Source organism: Salmo salar, chromosome 10 (genome assembly GCF_965601325.2).
Source record: "Salmo salar chromosome 10, fSalSal1, whole genome shotgun sequence".
Lineage (NCBI taxonomy): Eukaryota > Metazoa > Chordata > Actinopteri > Salmoniformes > Salmonidae > Salmo > Salmo salar.
Window position 1 is genome coordinate 85,752,899 of NC_138300.1, and position 18,567 is coordinate 85,771,465.

General features: G+C 43.3%; 1 protein-coding gene across 1 annotated transcript in view; it reads right to left on the bottom strand.

Annotated features, from left to right (window-relative positions):
- Nucleotides 1-4,797: 4,797 nt before the first annotated feature.
- snrkb (SNF related kinase b) overlaps nt 4,798-18,567 on the bottom strand; it is a 37,357-nt gene continuing 23,587 nt past the window's right edge. Inside the window, exons 3-6 of the mRNA XM_014124371.3 lie at nt 11,447-11,588; nt 8,683-8,895; nt 8,346-8,483; nt 4,798-8,255 (exon numbers count right to left, since the gene is read on the bottom strand). Of these exons, the coding sequence (XP_013979846.2) occupies nt 6,998-8,255; nt 8,346-8,483; nt 8,683-8,895; nt 11,447-11,588 (1,751 nt within the window). The 3' untranslated portion in view covers nt 4,798-6,997. The remainder of the gene's footprint in view (nt 8,256-8,345; nt 8,484-8,682; nt 8,896-11,446; nt 11,589-18,567) is intronic.

Here is an 18,567-nt window from a genome sequence, read left to right on the forward strand (position 1 = left end):
CGATGGCATAGAAAATGTGCTCACTCGTCAGGACACTGTTGTTCAGAGGAACTAGCCAACAACACAGTTAACACAATCACTTCAAAATGAAGCTGTAAAGATTTCAAACTAGCTGCACTTTGTTTTGTTTTACTTTTTTCAATTGACATTTCTTTATATATATCCATAAAAATGATACCAGCTGATTCATGAATTCGACTGGCTGAGAAAAGCTGCCTGCCTGTCTGTCTCGTTCCGACAGCTGGAGATCGAATTTGAATATTGAAACAATGTTGCAAATGTTGGAGAGACAGACATTAAGGTTTATACAAATCTCCGCTGTTGAAAACTAAATGTCAGTCTAAAAGAAATGTGAGATAATGTCTAGATGTTTTTTATAGTGGAGATCAAGTTTATAAATTGCCTGGCTGGGCTGATGAGACAGTGGATTACACAGTCGACTGGAACAGAGTAAATAGGCATTTTAACGTCATAGATTTTGCCGGTGGGACACGATCAATGAGGGCACTATCGAAAGTACGTATGCATAAATCATCAGATATATTTTTACGTGGTTTGGAAAATAACATACAGTATACTTGGTTTTACTTGCATTAAGTACCTACAGTGGCAAGAAAAAGTATGTGAACCCTTTGGAAATACCTAGATTTCTGCATAAATTGGTCATAAAATTTGATCTATCTCTTCATCTAGGCCACAACAATCGACAAACACAGTCTGCTTAAACTAATAGCACACAAACAATTACACATTTTCATGTCTTTATTGAACACACCGTGTAAACATTCACAGTGCAGGGTGGGAAAGTATGTGAACCCTTGGATTTAATAACTGGTTGACCCTCCTTTGGCAGCAGTAACCTCAACCAAGCGTTTTCTGTAGTTACGGATCAGACCTGCACAACGGTCAGGAGGAGTTTTGGACCATTCCTCTTTATAAAACTGTTTCAGTTCGGCAATATTCTTGGGTTGTCTGGTGTGAACTGCTCTCTTGAGGTCATGCCACAGCATCTCAATTGGGTTGAGGTCAGGACTCTGACTGGGCCACTCCAGAAGGTGTATTTTCTTCTGTTGAAGCCATTCTGTTGTTGATTTACTTCTGTGTTATGGGTGGTTATCCTGTTGCATCACCAAACTTCTGTTGCGTTTCAATTGGCGGACAGATAGCCTTACATTCTCCTGCAAAATGTCTTGATAAACTTGGTCATTCATTTTTCTGTCGATGATAGCAAGCTGTCCAGGCCCTGAGGCAGCAAAGCAGCCCCAAACCATGATTCTCCCTACACCATACTTTACAGTTGGGGTGAGGTTTTGATGTTGGTGTGCAGTGCCTTTTTTTCTCCACACATAGTGTTGTGTGTTCCTTCCAAACAACTCAACTGTAGTTTCATCTGTCCACAGAATATTTTGCCAGTAGCGCTGTGGAACATCCAGGTGCACTTTTGCGAACTTCAGATGTGCAGCAGTGTTTTTTTTTGGACAGCAGTGGCATCGTCCGTGGTGTCCTCCCATGAACACCATTCTTGTTTAATGTTTTACATATTGTAGACTTGTCAACAGAGATGTTAAGATGTTCCAGAGATTTCTGTAAGTCTTTAGCTGACACTTTAGGATTCTTCTTAACCTCATTGAGCATTCTGCGCTGTGCTCTTGCAGTCATCTTTGCAAGACGGCCACTCCTAGGGAGAGTAGCAACAGTGCTGAACTTTCTCCATTTATAGACAATTTGTCTTCCTGTGGACTGATGAACATCAAGGTTTTAAGAGATACTTCTGTAACCCTTTCCAGCTTTATGCAAGTCAACAATTCTTAATCTTAGGTCTTCTGAGATCTCTTTTGTTCGAGGCATGGTTCACATCAGGCAATGCTTCTTGTGAATAGCAAACTCAAATTTTGTGAGTGTGTTTTATAGGGCAAGACAGCTCTAACCAACATCTCCAATCTTTTCTCATTGATTGGACTCCAGGTTAGCTGACTCCTGACTCCAATTTACTTTTGGAGAAGTCATTAGCCTAGGGGTTCACATACTTGTGAATGTTTAAATAATGTTTTCAATATAGACTAGAAAAACCAATTAATTTCTGTGTTATTCATTTAAGCACACTGTTTGTCTATTGTTGTGAAATTTGATGACCAATTTATGCAGAAATCCAGGTAACTACAAAGGGTTCACATGCTTTTTCTTACCTCTGTATTTCAGTTCAACAAAGGCCTTCTGCAGGGCAATAAAGGCAGATTGAAGCTCTGACAGAGGCTGGTCAGCTGTGGGGGCAATAACAGACACCACAGTATCTCCGAACAGGTGAAAGTTTTTTACAGATAAACCAAGATTGTTAATGTAAATAGTGTAAAGAACCAGACCAAGAATCAATCCTTTGTTATGTCCAGAAAACCTGATTTAACACCATCATTAAATACACGCTGTTGTCATGACTGTCCTTGTGTGATCCAAATGGGCAGATCAGGTTTGCAATTAATAAACTTCCACCAGACCCCCTCTCACCCGCAGAGTGGAGGAGGGAACTGGTGTGGGTGGGTTTTGACACCTCACGCCCTGTCTTAAATTAAGGTAGAAGAAGACTCTCTCCCTCCCTCTTTAAATGCTCATAGGAATGTACCTTTGTTTCACAGACAGTTTTCCCGCCGAAACTCTAACACGTTCAACAGCAAATACTGGAACAATATTTCTAACATAAGAATGTGGGGAATGGTCAGAGATGATCTGTATAAAACTAATGTCATATTAGTTTTTATTTTGTGATGTCATTTTGTGATGCTCCTTAACAACATCACAGAGATCAGAGCAGATGCGTACAACATTTGTAAACTCTTCCAAAAACCCTTCTCAGCCCCTGTGTGCACCATGGGAGTGTGGCAGGGCAGGTGGTATTAAGCGAAGGAATTTGAAAATGTGAACAGAGAGCAAATTTTACTGCAAATTAGCTATGTAGATAAATCTGGTAAATAAATAGATGTGAGCAGCATGTAGTGGTCAATGTTATTTTCAAATCCGTGCCCATCTATGTCACTATGCACATGTCTGTATTTGCTCCTGTCCTTGTATGTGCCTGTAACCATATTATTGTATGCCTGTGTATGTTTCAGACAGCGTTTGAGGTTCTGGGCTTTGTCTCAGTCATGTCTAACTGCTGGCTGCTGCCTCCTCAGGTTAGGCAGTTCTGTCTGGAGGGAGGGATCAGTGGCAAGAACATCATACTCTTCACCATCCTGGTCGAGGTACAGTACGAGGGAGAGGTTCAGGGTTGGGAAGCCTTCCTGATGGAGGTACAGTACGTTGTTACTGTTCATCGTCTGCCCAACTGACATAGGGTGTGTGTTTGTCAGCATTAGTCCAGTACACCATTTTAAAAAAAATGGTTTGGTATAGAAGAGTGAAAATTGGAACGTTGTATATCAGCACAATACCATATTGATCGATTTGGGACAAAAGCGTGAAAATTGGCACGCTGAACAAAACCTGATATTGTGCCATTTCAGCAAAAACCAAGTGTAAAGCATGTAGCGCTCCCTGGGGCTATATAGACCCAACACAGTGGAAGCCATGACCCAAAACAACAATACAGGTAAATGCAATTTCACCATTGACCTATAGGAGGCGCTACAGGTCGAACTGGGGCTTTGATTAAATTACACTTCATCAGCTTTTGTTCAGTGTGAAAATTACACAAGTGTGCCAATTTTCACGCTTTTGTCCCCAATCGATCAATATGGTATTGTCCTGATCCTGGTCAAGATGATTCTAGACTTTATGATCCAAGACGAGCATGACTGGGTGAGAATAAAGAGGGAACAGATTGAAATCCACTCTCTGCAAGGTCTTGAGCAGCAGCTGAGAGTGATCAGATTTAGAGTAATCGTTAATTATATAGAAAAGACCTGAATCTTATGGAACAATCAGCTCAATGACAAACATCTCCCTTTGACTCCTGTAGAAGCTATGAAGGCTGTGGAACCCCTGAGGGTGTTCATGTTTCCCCTCCAGTGTTGTTCTGGAGACTCTGGACCTGGGGGCTCATTAGAACCAGCTGCCACGACAAAGACGGTGTTGATCCACAGACAAGTCTGGGAGCTGTGCCATGAGAGCCTGCTCTCCGCCCCAAGAAACTCTGTCAGTATCTCCCTCTGGAGGACTGCTTCAGTCGTAACTAGAGAGGTCTCTCATGTCATGGGAGATACTAGAGAGAAGGCCAAGGATTAAAGGGAAACGCAAAGAAGAAGAGCTAAGTTCATTGTGTTAATACAGCATTAGCATAAGTTTTTTTTTTCATTTTGCATATCATTTTGTAAAATGTTCCCACAGTGTGTTCCATGTAATTTCACATTATCAGTGTTACATTGTACGCTTAACTTATAATAGGCACATCACAAATACAACGAGAGTACTTGATATCACATAATATATCTGTGCACTTCTACTTGAAGTTTACTATATTTAAAACATTTGGATTGATGAGCTTTTGTTGGAATACATGTAGGCCTATCTATTACATATGTATTATCAGTATCTTTTAAAAATGAAGATTTCAGAACTGATGCAGTGTTGGATGAATGTAGATAGCAAGACTGATGGTTGTACTTGATTTAGTATAGTTTACTTTGCCATCAAAAATATTTGTACAGTATGCTCTAGTCAAAATGTACTGAAATTCACTTGGACTTTCATCTCTGACCTGCTAAAAAAGACAATGTCCCATGACAGTTTCAGAGGAGTAATAATACATTGGTTTATCCTTTCTATAGTACATATACACCATTAAATCACATCACACACCATATCTCTGGTTTAATCCATTTTAATAAATAAATACAAAAATAAATAAATCTCATTGAGACCTAGCGTTGGATTCAATCCGTAGCTCCTAAAATCAGCGTTATAGCGTGATTGAAATTTAAAGGTGAAATCTGCCGTTCAAACAACAATGGCCACCCCACCACTGATTTGGTAAACAGCGGAGGGATGGGGCTGGAGAAATGTAAGCGCTCTCAAATTCATAGACTGAGCTATGGGTGCAAGGACTGACCAGCTATGAGATTAAAATGATGGTTAAAACTATGTTTGGAGGCTATACAATGTTTGTTTACAAACAAAGAGGTGTAAAAGGTTAAAATATGTATTGTGATGGGGTACAACAGTTGAACTAAGCTCATTAGGCCTTTATAAGTTATATTCTTCAAGAATGAGTGGGTATATCACCAATTTAAAAGTCCAAAAATGGACCTAGCAATCGCAAATTGCCGTTTTAAATGCAATGCTTCCGCGGTAAACACTTCACATGTCGGAAAATTACTTACAAATTTCAACCGCGCTACAACGCTGATCTTCTGCACTACAAATTGAATCCAGCCCTATAGTCATAGTTTAAATCAGGTTCAATGGGCCGACAGACAGACAGACACTTTCCAGGTAAGGTGACTCCAGGCTAGGTGTGGAGGAGACAGCTGGTTGGCGGAGTGGAATGGAGACCATCCCCCCATCCAATGACAGGAGAGGAAAGGAGACAGGGGAGGTTGAAGTGTCCATATCATATGAATGTGTGCCAGCTGAGGTTAGTGCTCTGTGTCCATCACTACACTCTTCTCTTCCACAGCGAGGGGGCTAAAAGTATGCCATTAATTCTGCTCTCATACAGTCCTCTGGGGATTCCACTGATGAGAAAGAACAAAGCTTTCTGAGGACTCTCGTTCTATAACCCTTTCCAATAACATTTCTTCTTTGCATAATAGCTAGTTCGCATCTAGATTAGGATTTCTGATTTGGTCAAGTGGTATCTCTTAATAGTATGTATAGGTGTACTCTCAGAACAATAGACAGACAGAATACATATATACACAAATCACCAGGCAAGTCCAACAACAATATGCAGGGACACGGTTTGTTTGTTTAACGGCCCAGAGTACACTGAGGCATATGTGGTAAATAATACAGATTTAAATACAGGGATTTAATGTACAGTATCTTTCATCACTCATGAGACTGATTAATTCTGTCACACTTAGATACCACAAACCAATAGTTATAATCACGCACCTGTGGATATGTCCTACGTCAAAGAAACAGTTGTCCGACAAAATAAAAGGGTTCAATAGCATTAAAGATTTTTAAATAAAGTACATATACACACAAACAATCTGGAAGACCTGCATTTCCGTAGTCGATATCATATCCATTTTCAAAAGACTCTTGTATTAAACCCTGTCCAACAATTGTTTACAGATTTTGCTCTCCCTGCATTAGTCAGTTTAGGTCCCAAACCTTGCGACTGTACACCTCTCAGATTACCACTGACGTATCCAACCCCCAGCATTAAATGATACCATGCTTCCAGCTACATTGTCAATAGCATCAACCCTTTCATCAGTCCGCTGGCTGAGCTAATGTAGGCGGGCGGCTGAGGCAGGGAGTATAGCTGTCCCCTCTACAGCATGCATGATCTTCATGCTAGACATTCCAATTATAGCACTGTACTAGCAGGCCTCAGAGTGACAACATACCATACGCTGAAATGGGCTCAGTTTGAGATAAGCTAGTGCAAAATGAAGAGCTCCGATATAAGGGATTTTAAAATAGCAATCAATACAAAGCTATATACTATATAGTGATAGTCTAAGAAGACTACACAAAAAGCAGTTAATAAACTTCAGTACGTAGCAGCACAAGAAGTTGAGTTATTTTCTCACAAAGGAAGCAGCAGTAGATGCTAAGTATAACGAGGTAAGGGCTACACAGATCTAACAAGAATTGTCTAGAAAATGTCTGAGGTCACAGTAAGATAGTTCAGGTGCAGACTTCTAGTTCAGGCAGGACCCAGACTGCTCTGGTGTTTTGTGTTGAACTAGATGGATCGGTGACAGGCTCTGGCCTGGTGTGAGGCTGTCTTGAGGGGCCTGAGGACCCCTAGTTTGTGCCCCGTGGCCAGGCTATAAAGTGAGTGAGTGATGTGGGAGGTATAGGGAGGTAAAGCTACAGGTGGCCCCGCCTACAGCACGTGGCAGCAGTTATACTGGGCGAAGGGCAGGAGTTTCTCCTTGGAGGTGGGCTGTATGTTGAAGGACAAGGCCTTCTCACAGAGGGGGAACTGCAGTAGGCGGTCTCGCAAGTTCACGTTCTTCCCCTTCCCAGGATCCAGTCTGACCGCAGGGTCGGTCCCTGCCTCTCTGAGCCCAAGAGGACCCTGTTGTGCAATATGGGATCTCTCCAACTGGAGCTCCTCTGGCGTTTCCCCCTCAGACACTCCTCCAGGCCCACCCACCTTGCGTGTCGTCTCCACTCCGTCAGGACCCAGGTCCACACAGTGGTTACGTGGCAGAGAGCGGGGTGAAGCGCTTGGAGTTGAACCCCCACCCTGCACCAGGAGCTTAGGCTTGGACTCTGTGGTGTTGTTGTTGTTTTCAAGCATAGTGTCTTCCTCCCCTTCCATGAGGTATGGGGTAGGAGGCTCTCGTTGCCCCCGACAACACTGCACCCGCCCTAGGCGAGACAGGCATGGAGGATGAGCTTTAGGAGTGAGTTGACTATCTACCACTGTCTGAACCAGGTTTTCTAAACCATTGATTGGCTGGTCTGAAGTCGCATGACTACCTAGCCTCAGTGGATCACATGACATGTCCTCTTCCTCCATGGGCTTCTCCTCTGACTCCACTGTACCCTGTTTCTGTCTGGCTGCCACCTGGTCAGGCTCCATATCTTTGTTGTGGCTGGAAACCCTGTCCTGCTGCTCCCTGTCCCCCTCCCCCCTCTCTGTCTCCAGTGCTTCCTTCACTGAGGTGGCCAACAGGCCTGTTTCCTCTCCCTGACCTGGCACCACTCTGACTGGGTGCCTCTGTGGAGCCTCTGGAGCTGAGAGCATGCGACTAGACTGTTCTGTAGACCCAGTGGTTGATACCAAGCCTACTATGTGAGGCAGTGCTTGAATATTATGAAGTCCAACATGTGGTTTGACTGCCTCTTCCTCCTCCTCTTCTTCTTCCTCATCCTCTTCACAGATCAGCTGCAGGGCTCCCAGGCTTTTGACCTGCAGGGGTTCATCAGGGGGTGGGGGGTGCAGGGTGAGGCCCAGGCAGGGCCCTGTGCTGTACTCAGGGAAGGGGCTCTCTATGCGACTTGGCTGTGGCTGGAGCAAAAGGGGCCTGTGGGCCAGGAAGTCCCCAGACTCTGACACCCCTCGGCGGGGACAGCCAGGCAGCAGTCCATGGAGCCCTCTCTGCTCCAGATCCAGAGGCTCAGACAGTGGCCTCCTGTAGAAGAGACAGGGACATTAGTAGTGTTCATGATCAGTTAGTGGCCTAGTATGTAATGTGACTGTCAGGGACGTGAATAGGTCTTACTGGAGTTGTGGTGGCTCAGCCCATGCTCTGTCGACTTTGGGCATCTCGCTGGGCTGCTCCTGCTTGTCTCTCAGGATGCGCTCCCCCAGCAGGTAATATGTGGCTGTGATGTGGTTGTATCGGCCTGCCTCTAGAGCCCTGGGTACAACACAGTGATTGGTATCCACTTAAAATAATATAATGAACTATCAAAATCAACTACATCCATAACGCATAACACCAAACTCCCTAGCTTGAAAAACTTACAGATCTGTGGCAGGGTACAAAGGAAGAGGATAGAGATTGATTGAGAGAGAGAGAATATGGGAAGGAAAGGGAGATGTAGAGAAGTCCTCACTCTTGGATGGCGTCGCGGTCTGCAATGTTGCCACTGGTCATGGCCTGGAGGATGACCTCGTGTTCCTCTGGGGACAGGCTACGGTGGGAGGTGAGGGGGGCAGTACTGTGTCCCGCGGGCGAGGGGTCGACCCCTAGCAGCCAGGGGTGGTTCTCGATCTCCTGCAGGGAGGCACGGCTAGATGGATCCCTCTGCAGCATATGGGAGATCAGACTGAGAGAGAGAGAGAGAGAGAGAGAGAGAGAGAGAGAGAGAGAATTCATCACCGGTACAAGTGAGTGAAGTTCTCATGTACACTGATTCAGTAATTGACAGGCAAAGCACATAACCCCATATATCTGTGATAGGAGAGGGAATGAGATCAAACTGTCTATCTCATAGTTAATCAATATTTATGAGCGCCTGCAGACCTCAGACAGTCTTTAGGTGCATCCATGCAGGGCCAGGCAGATAATTTGCTGAGAAGCATGCCATAGTCTGACTCTTGGCATCATCATGCAGGCTCTGAGACAGGATGGGGACTTTGTATTTCTCTCTTATATGTGTGTGTGCAGAGAGGTATGCAAAGTCTGCATCAGACATCTATTTGTTCATGCGACTGTTTTATTGCACTGCAGTGAAAGGCTGAGAGCGGCCTCTACAAGCTCATTTGAATTACCAGCAGGGGGTGCCACTGCGCCCTCCCTGTCACATTTATGTATTTAATTAGGCAAGTCAGTTAAGATAAAATTCTTATTTTACAATGACGGCCTACCCCAGCCAAACCTTAACGACACTGGGCCAATTGTGCACCGCCCTATGGAACTCCCAATCACGGCCGGTTGTGATATAGCCTGGAATTGAAGCAGGGTCTGTAGTGACGCCTCTAGCACTGAGATGCAGTGTCTTAGACTGCTGCGCCAACTCGGGAGCCCAAGTCGGGAGCTTAGTGTATGTGTATACACTAAGCTCTTTCCATGACATGACTGGCCAGGTGAATCCAGGTGAAAGCTATGATCCCTTATTGATGTCACTTGTTAAATCCACTTCAATCAGTGTAGATGAAGGGGAGGGGACAGGTTAAATAAGGATTTTAAAGCCGTGAGACAAATGAGGCATGGATTGTGTATGAGTGCCATGGTAGTAGGTGACAGGTGCACCGGTTTGAGTGTCTAAAGAACTGCAATGCTGCTGGGTTTTTCACGCTCAACAGTTTCCTGTCTGTATCAAGAATAGTCCACCACCCAAAGGACATCCAGCCAACTTGACACAACTGTAGGAAGCATTGGAGTAAACATCGGCCAGCATCCCTGTGGAACGCTTTCAACACCTGCCCTGATGATATTTATGCTGTTCTGAAGGCAAAGGGGATGCAACTCAATATTAGGTGTTCCTAATGTTTTGTCTGTCTGTGTGTGCGCGTGTCTTTACGTGGTTTAACCATGGTGACCAGGGTCACCAAATCAGCCTATGCACTTATCAGAAATGTTCTATTTGCCGTTAAATCCATCTATACTGTGCAAGTACCCATGCTTCTCTGAACCTCCAATAATGCTGTTGGTGTTTGGTATAATCTATTCATACAACTACTTAAATATTTATAGAAATTAATTATTTACATACCATCCTAACTGACCCATGCATATCTCACAACACTACTGTAGAGTAAAGCACTAAATACAAATTAAGAGTAGCTTGAGAGAGAGAGAGCGCAACAGAGGGGAGAGAAATAAATAGCTGGGAAAAGAGAGAGAGAAAGTGAAAGAGATGAAGGGTGGGGAGAGGAGGTCTCTGCTTTCGCTCAGTTGATTGTTGCCCGCAGGACTAAACTGTTTAGCAAGAAATCATCTTCCCATTAATGGAGCTTTCATCAGGGCCCTGGTCATGTGGCCCATGTTCTATGTTTGGAACTGTTCCTGAGCCAGTCATCCAGATGTCTGAGGCAGAATCATCTGCTTCGGAACCACAACATCTGCCAGGTCTCTGGTCTGAGGTTCAGGGGCTGCAGGGGTGTTCTTCAGTCTCAACCACAAATAGCACTGGTACCAAGGGGCTCAGCTAACACAACTTTTAAAACAAATACAGCTTTGTTAAGATTGATCTTTAATATATACCAGAGCTGGGGTGAGATCTGGGGTCAGATATGGAATGGACTAGGTATGCAGGGATTGATCGCACCCATGCCAATCCAATACAGCATGGGTTGCAGCCAACTCACTCAATTTTCTATAACGCCTGACATGAACTTTCCCTTTAGTCAGCTTTTTATTCTACCCACTGGTTGGCTGGACCCCTCAAATCAACATTCAGTCTTGTATTCCCTATTCAGTGATCGGCTTGCCCCCATTGACAAAAACAGCCAATGATCACAGGGTACACCGTGTCCAGAAGTCTGTTTGTACAAGGTTGTCAGATAGGTGTGAGGTTTAGAGTTTGGTCGATAGGAGACACTGGTTTATCATTTCTGGGCATGATCTGGGGCAGTGTAGGCTGGGGTAGGACAGGTTGGGGTAGGACAGGTTGGGGTAGGACAGGTTGGGGTAGGACAGGTTGGGGCATTGTATTTGTAAACACGGAGAGCTGACAACTGACTGGCATCATGATTATTATGTGTGTAAGTATTTTTGTCATATAACCACAGCATCTGAGAGAATAATAAAACCATATGACATATTCTCACTGCATTGTATTTAGGTCACTGTATATGACACTGTGTTAAGGTCAATGCATGGATGTGTGAGAGAGAGCTGGGGGCCTATCTCTGTAGGTGATTGGTGGTACTCACTCTTTGCAGTCTGCGGAGACGTGGGCTGGGACAGTGTAGCGACAGTCCATGATCATGGTGAGCGTCTCACTGTCATTGGTCTCCTGGAAAGGGGGCTGTCCACACACCAGCATGTAAAGGATCACCCCCAACGACCAGATATCTGTAACACAAACACCATGCATACAGTCATCATATGATACAATACAGAAACACCCTGTCACATTTGTGTAAAGTGAGTACGCACACACATACTATATGATCACCAGGGCCCAGAGATTTGTATGGTCAGGTCACAAGATCATGAAAATAAGCACTCAAACAACCATCTACAGTATAACTTGTTCCTCAATAGGCTGGTTTCAGTAGCTGAAGTGTATGATGTTGTTTACAGAGCCAGGCATTTGTCCCAAACAGCTGTGTGAGTACATAACTCTCCCTCATCCAGGCAGACTGGGTCTGGAGCCTGAAACCTGGAGCGAGCAGACAGGCCTTGAGACACTCAGGGACAACCTCTCACCCACACTGTAAGTGGCCCTATGATTGCTTGCACTAAGAGACAGAGAGGCAACCTCTCACCCACACTGACACAGGCCCTGCTCAGAGCCTTCTTCTGGCTCTGCTCTTATTGAGTGACATTCTTCAGAGTGCACGGTGCACGCACTTCCTGTCTCCTCCCCTCTCCCCTTCCTCAGGGCCGGGGTAACACAAGGTCTCTGGAAGCGCTTTCAGAACATCCTGCACCCAGAACAACTCAGATCAGTGTGTGACCTGTCACAAGTAGAGAGCAGCTGTGGACCATGGGGGCTGGCCACAAAGAGCAAATCTTTTTCGGGATGGTTCCATTCCAAGATATCTCTCCAGGAAAATAAGCCTCCCTCCTTCTCAGTCATGTGTATAGAGAAAGGAGCACTGGAGAGAGTACGTGAGAGAGATGGCAAATTGAATATGTAACCCCAATTCCCTGAAAAGGGGCTGATTCAAATACCATACATACAGACAATATTTATTTACATGTTGTTTAACCTTTATTTAACTGGGCAAGACAGGTAAGAACAAATTCTTATTTAAAATGATGGCCTCTTACCCAGAGCGACTTACAATTAGTGCATCCATCTTAAGATAAACTATACAGTGCATTCAGAAAGTATTCAGACCCCTTGACGTTTTCCATATTTTGTTACGTTACAGCCTTATTCTAAAATGGATTAAATAGTTCCCCCCCTCTTCAATCTACACACAATACCCCTTAATGACAAAGCAAAAACGTTTTTTTTTAGAACATTTTGCAAATTTATATATATCTTTTTTTAAAGACGGAAACATCACATTTACATAAGTATTCAGACCTTTTACTCAGTACTTTATTGAAGCACCTTCAGTCTTCTTGGGTATGACGCTACAAGCTTCGCACACCTGTATCTGGGGAGTTTCTCCCGTTCTTCTCTGCAGATCCTCTCAAGCTCTGTCAGGTTGGATGGGGAGGGTCGCTACACAGCTATTTTCAGGTCTCTCCAGAAATGTTCAATCAGGTTCAAGTCCGGGCTCTGGCTGGGCCACTCAAGGACATTCAGAGACTTGTCCCGAAGCCACTCCTGCGTTGTCTTGGCTGTGTGCTTGGGGTTGTTGCCCTGTTGGAAGGTGAACCTTCGCACCAGTCTGAGGACCTGAGCACTCTGGAGCAGGTTATCATCAAGTATCTCTCTGTACTTTGCTCCGTTCATCTTTCCCTCAATCCTGACTAGTCTCTCAATCCCTACCACTGAAGAAAAATCCCCACAGCATAATGCTGCCACCTCCATGCTTCACCGTAGGGATGGTGCCAGGTTTCCTCCAGACGTGACGCTTGGCATTCAAGAATGATGGAGGCCACTGTACTCTTGGGGACCTTCAATGCTGCAGAAATGTTTTGTACCCTTCCCCAGATCTGGAATTATGGACCATTCCTCTTTACAAAACTGTTTCAGTTTAGCAATATTGGGATGTCTGGTGTGAACTGCTCTCAAAATCGGGTTGAGGTCAGGACTCTGACTGGGCCACTCCAGAAGGCGTATTTTCTTCTGTTGAAGCCATTCTGTTGTTGATTTACTTCTGTGTTTTGGGTGGTTGTCCTGTCGCATCACCCAACTTCTGTTGAGCTTCAATTGGCAGACAGATAGCCTTACATTCTCCTGCAAAATGTCTTGATAAACTTGGGAATTCATTTTCCCGTCACTGATAGCACACTGTCCAGGCCCTGAGGCAGCAAAGCAGCCCCAAACCATGATGCTCCATCCACCATACTTTACAGTTTACAGTTGGGATGAGGTTTTGATGTTGGTGTGCTGTGCTTTTTTTCTCCTCAGATAGTGTTGTGTTCCTTCCAAACAAGTCAACTGTAGTTTCATCTGTCCACAGAATATTTGGCTAGTAGCGCTGTGGAACATCCAGGTGCTCTTTTGCAAACTTCAGACGTGCAGCATTTTTTTTTTGGACAGCAGTGGCATCGTCTGTGGTGTCCTCCCATGAAGACCATTCTTGTTTAGTGTTTTACGTATCGTAGACTCGTCAACAGAGATGATGTTAGCATGTTCCAGAGATTTCGGTAAGTCTTTAGCTGACACTAGGATTCTTCTTAACATTGAGCATTCTGCACTGTGCTCTTGCAGTCATCTTTGCAGGATGGCCACTCCTAGGGAGAGTAGCAACTGTGCTGAACTTTCTCCATTTATAGACAATTTGTCTTCCTGTGGACTGATGAACATCAAGGATTTTAGAAATACTTTTGTAACCCTTTCCAGCTTTATGCAAGTCAACAATTCCTAATCTTAGGTCTTCTTGGATCTCTTTTGTTCGAGGTATGGTTCACATCAGGCACTGCTTCTTGTGAATATCAAACTCAAATTGTGTGAGTGTGTTTTATAGGGCAGGGCAGCTTTAACCATCTCCAATCTCATCTCATTGATTAGACTCCAGGTTAGCTGACTCCTGACTCCAATTAGCTTTTGGAGAAGTCATTAGCCTAGGGGTTCACATACGTTTTCCAACCTACACTGTGAATGTTTAAATGATCTATTCAATATAGACAAGAAAAGTACAATAATTTGTGTGTTATTAGTTTAAGCACACTGTGTTTGTCTATTGTTGTGAAGATCAGATCACATTTTATTACCAATTTATGCACTGTAATTCTAAAAATCTGTTTTTGCTTTTCATTATGGGGCATTGTGTGTTGATTTTTTATTAATCCATTTTAGAATAAGTCTGTAACGTAACAAAATATGGAAAAAGTCAAAGGGTCTGAATACTTTCCGAATGCACTGTATATACAAAAGTATGTGGACACCCCTTCAAATGAATGAATTTGGCTATTTCAGCCACACCCGTTGCTGACAGGTGTTTAAAATCGGATATGCAATCTCCATAGACAACATTGGCAGTAGAGTGGCCTTACTAAAGAGCTGTGACTTTCAACCTGGCACAATCCTAGGATGCCATCTTTCCAACAAGTCAGTTTCGTCAAATTTCTGCTCTGCTATAGCTGCCCTGGTCAACTATAAGTGCTGTTATTGTGAAGTGGAAAGTTCTAGGAACAACAGCGGCACAACTGCAAAGTGGTAGGCCACACGAGTGTTGAAGTGCATAAAAATTGTCTGTCCTCAGTTGCAACACTCATACAGAGTTCTAAACTGCCTCTAGAAGCAATGTCAGCACAAGAACTATTCGTCGGGAGCTTCATGAAATGGGTTTCCATGGCCGAGCAGCCGCACACAAGCCTAAGATCACCATGCGCAATGCCAAGCATCAGTTGCAATGTTGTAAAGCTCGCCACCATTGGACTCTGGAGCAGTGGAAACCCGTTCTCTGGAGTGATGAATCACGCTTCACCATCTGACAGTCAGACGGACAAATCTGTCAAGAGCAAGTGTTGGTTCAGGAAAGTTTTTTTGTGTGTAGCGTGATAATTATCCTCATACAAATGGCATATGTGACTCGTTTCAGGAAACTAGGTGTATGTCGCACATCACTAATTTACAGGATTGGCATTTGAACATAAACATCAATTTTTTATCAAAATGCGTTTCTTTGCAGAAATGCAAAGAACATGAACATGTTTACTTTCATGAGCCTTAATAACAAACTTGTATCCCATCTGTAAATATGATAAAATGGGTAAATTATGAGCCTAATTGGTTTAGCCACGGAAAAAGTCAGGAAGCTTCCCGCTAGCCATGATTGGCTGAGATAATGGATGGGCTGGACATGCCGAGAAATGAGTTTGGATTGGTCTGCCATGCAGGATGCTCACGGAAGAAGTTGACCAAGTTTTAAAATCAGTGTAATGCCTGGTGGAAGCAGAGTATAATAGCTAAGGAGATCGTAAGAGAGTCTAGCTATCTACATTCTCTGATATAAGTTTCTAATTTTGTCAGAAAGTTGTTTTCATTGCAAGTTAAAGCGTACCGTTAGCTCGCTAGCTAACGCTAGCTGGCTGGCTCGCTAGCTAACGTTACGTGATCTGTGTAGTACTATTATTCGTAACTCAGAAATCCATTTGCATTGCTAGTTATAGCCTAATGTTAGCTGTGAGAAATAAACTTTGATTTTAATTGATACAGTGTTTACCAGAGACGGTAATGTGAAGAACATGACCTGCACTAAAGTCAGATAAGGATATAGGCCAAGGAGTAGATAATGTATTTTTGCTACCACTTTCAACACTTTAACTTAGTTTGTATACTACACTACCTTAATCTGTTTAGCACATGGCCTCACGTGAATCCTTAAAAAGATGGGTGGGGCTAAGGCTTAAGAGGGTGTGAACGATTGTGAATGGGTGTAGACAAAGAAGAGTATGTATACAAAAACATTCAAGGACATTCTCTCAAAAGTGGGGTTACAAGTTTATCAACTTTCAAAGCTGAATTACTTTCCCATTGTTCCTCAACTGTAGTGTATTATATACAATTTTCTAGCTCTGAGTCTTTACTTTCATCCAATGTAAAAAAACACAATTTCAAATTTTGCTACATAAGACCGAATTTAGCCGGTCGGTCACATGTAGAAAACAATGTAGTTCATTGTACATTGTTCCAGAGAAGAGGAGTGTGTGCTGGTCTAAGCAGAGACATTCCCCTGACTGACAGTCAGACGACTCAGCCTGAACAGAACAGCCTCCTGGGACAGGACAGTGGGCGTCATCACAGCTGCATGCTGGGACAGAGGAGATTATGATGCCTGCTGAGTGCATGTTACCATTGTCCCAGAGGGCTCTTGACAATGAAAACAATAACCCTCACTCTCTTTCTGCCTCGTTACCATATCTATCCCACATATATAAACATTCACACAGAAATACTCTCATGAACGCGCACACACACACACAACCCTCTCCACCTCAGTTATACAACGGCAGCAAATTCAAAATCCGACACTCCCTCTCTCAATCCACTGGGGATTTACACATATTCTTACCACACATTAGATCTGACAGATCTGCAATGCTGCACTCAAAACACACATCGCTCTCTGCTAAACAAGCACAAACACTGTCTTCACCCTTTACCCTGTCAAAAGCACAATTATTGTCATCACTCATCTCTGAGCCCAGGGAAAGTAAACAGAAGTTGAAAAGTGAAAATCAACCATGAGCACTGAGCACTTGATAGTAAAGCAAATAACTCTTCCTTGGCTGAGCTGCCATATTTAATCAAGCACTGTCCAATAAATCATATGTATGTGTGCCCACTACGTAACATATTAACTGGAGTTACCCTTTTCTCTGCTGATGACTCCTGAACACTGAGATACATGCACATAATAATGTGTGTTCAAAGGGCAGAACGGGAATAGCTGGCCTTTTTAAGTTAAGGTTCAGCTAATGACGTCCGACAGCCAGAATGCCCCATGGCACCGATTGCTGTATAAGAGCAAAGGTTACCCATGTGGAATCCCTGTGATTATTCTCCTGTTCTGTATCTATAAACAGTGGGGTCAGAAATTATTGACAACGTTGATAAATATGAGCAAAAATGACTGTATAAAATAAATAATTCAAATACTGCTAACATTTGGTTCCTTGGAAGTTGGTTTCACAAAAAATAAAAGAAGCCATACCTGACCGGTAAAACATAACCTTTTTAATACATTCTGAGAACAGAAGTGAAAATGTTGCCTGTTCTGGAAACGTTTATTTTTAGGTTGCAGGGAGGATTTGAGAATGTTTTTTTTTCTCTGGTTGCTTGAACATTTTCCTGGGAGGTTTTATTAAATGCTCTGAGAATGAAATTATCATTTATTTTGAGGTTTTTGAATAACTTCCTTACAACTTTCAGTGATTATTTGTATTTATTTTTTACCTATACAGACTTTTGATGACACTGCTAGCTCATTTTGGGTTAACTTTTTTGGGATTCCAAGCACAGATAGAACACATGAAAATGTATTTCCTTAGGCATGAACCATGCAAACACTTTTCTTATTATTACACGGCATCAATGAGATTAAAAACTATAATCTTCTTTTCTTTATCCATGGAATTAGTCCACTGTGCCACCAGGATAGAGCTTAAATGCCTTGGGTTTTTTTCTGCATACAAAGCTGTTCATTTTAGTCTATTCAAACAGACCCCATTTCAAACAAAACAAGCACTCATTAATATCAGGTGTGGCCAATCAGTGGGGGCGGCCAACACACCTGAAAACACTTAAGTAAGATGGCATCGAAGAGGATGGCTGATGTTTTACATGTCCGTAACCAATTGTGCTATTTTCTTAGTTTTTTTTGCGTTGTTTGTAACTTATTTTTTTAAACTTATTTTGTACATAATGTTGCTGCTACCATCTTTATGACCGAAAATAACTTCTGGACATCAGAACTGGGATTACTCACCATGAACTAGAAGAAGCTTTTCTGTTAACGAGTCCGACGAGAAAGATATACTGCTCTCAGGTCCAGATCCCCATCATTTGCGTGAAGAAAAGACGGAGGAAAAGAGGATGCAGATCGGGCTGCCTTTTGAGAATCCGTAGGAGAGCGAGTAAACTCCCACTGCCATCAATTCTACCTGCTAACATGCAATTGTTGGAAAATAAAATTGATGACCTACGATTATCCTACCAACGGGACATTAAGAACTGTAATATCTTATGTTTCACCGAGTC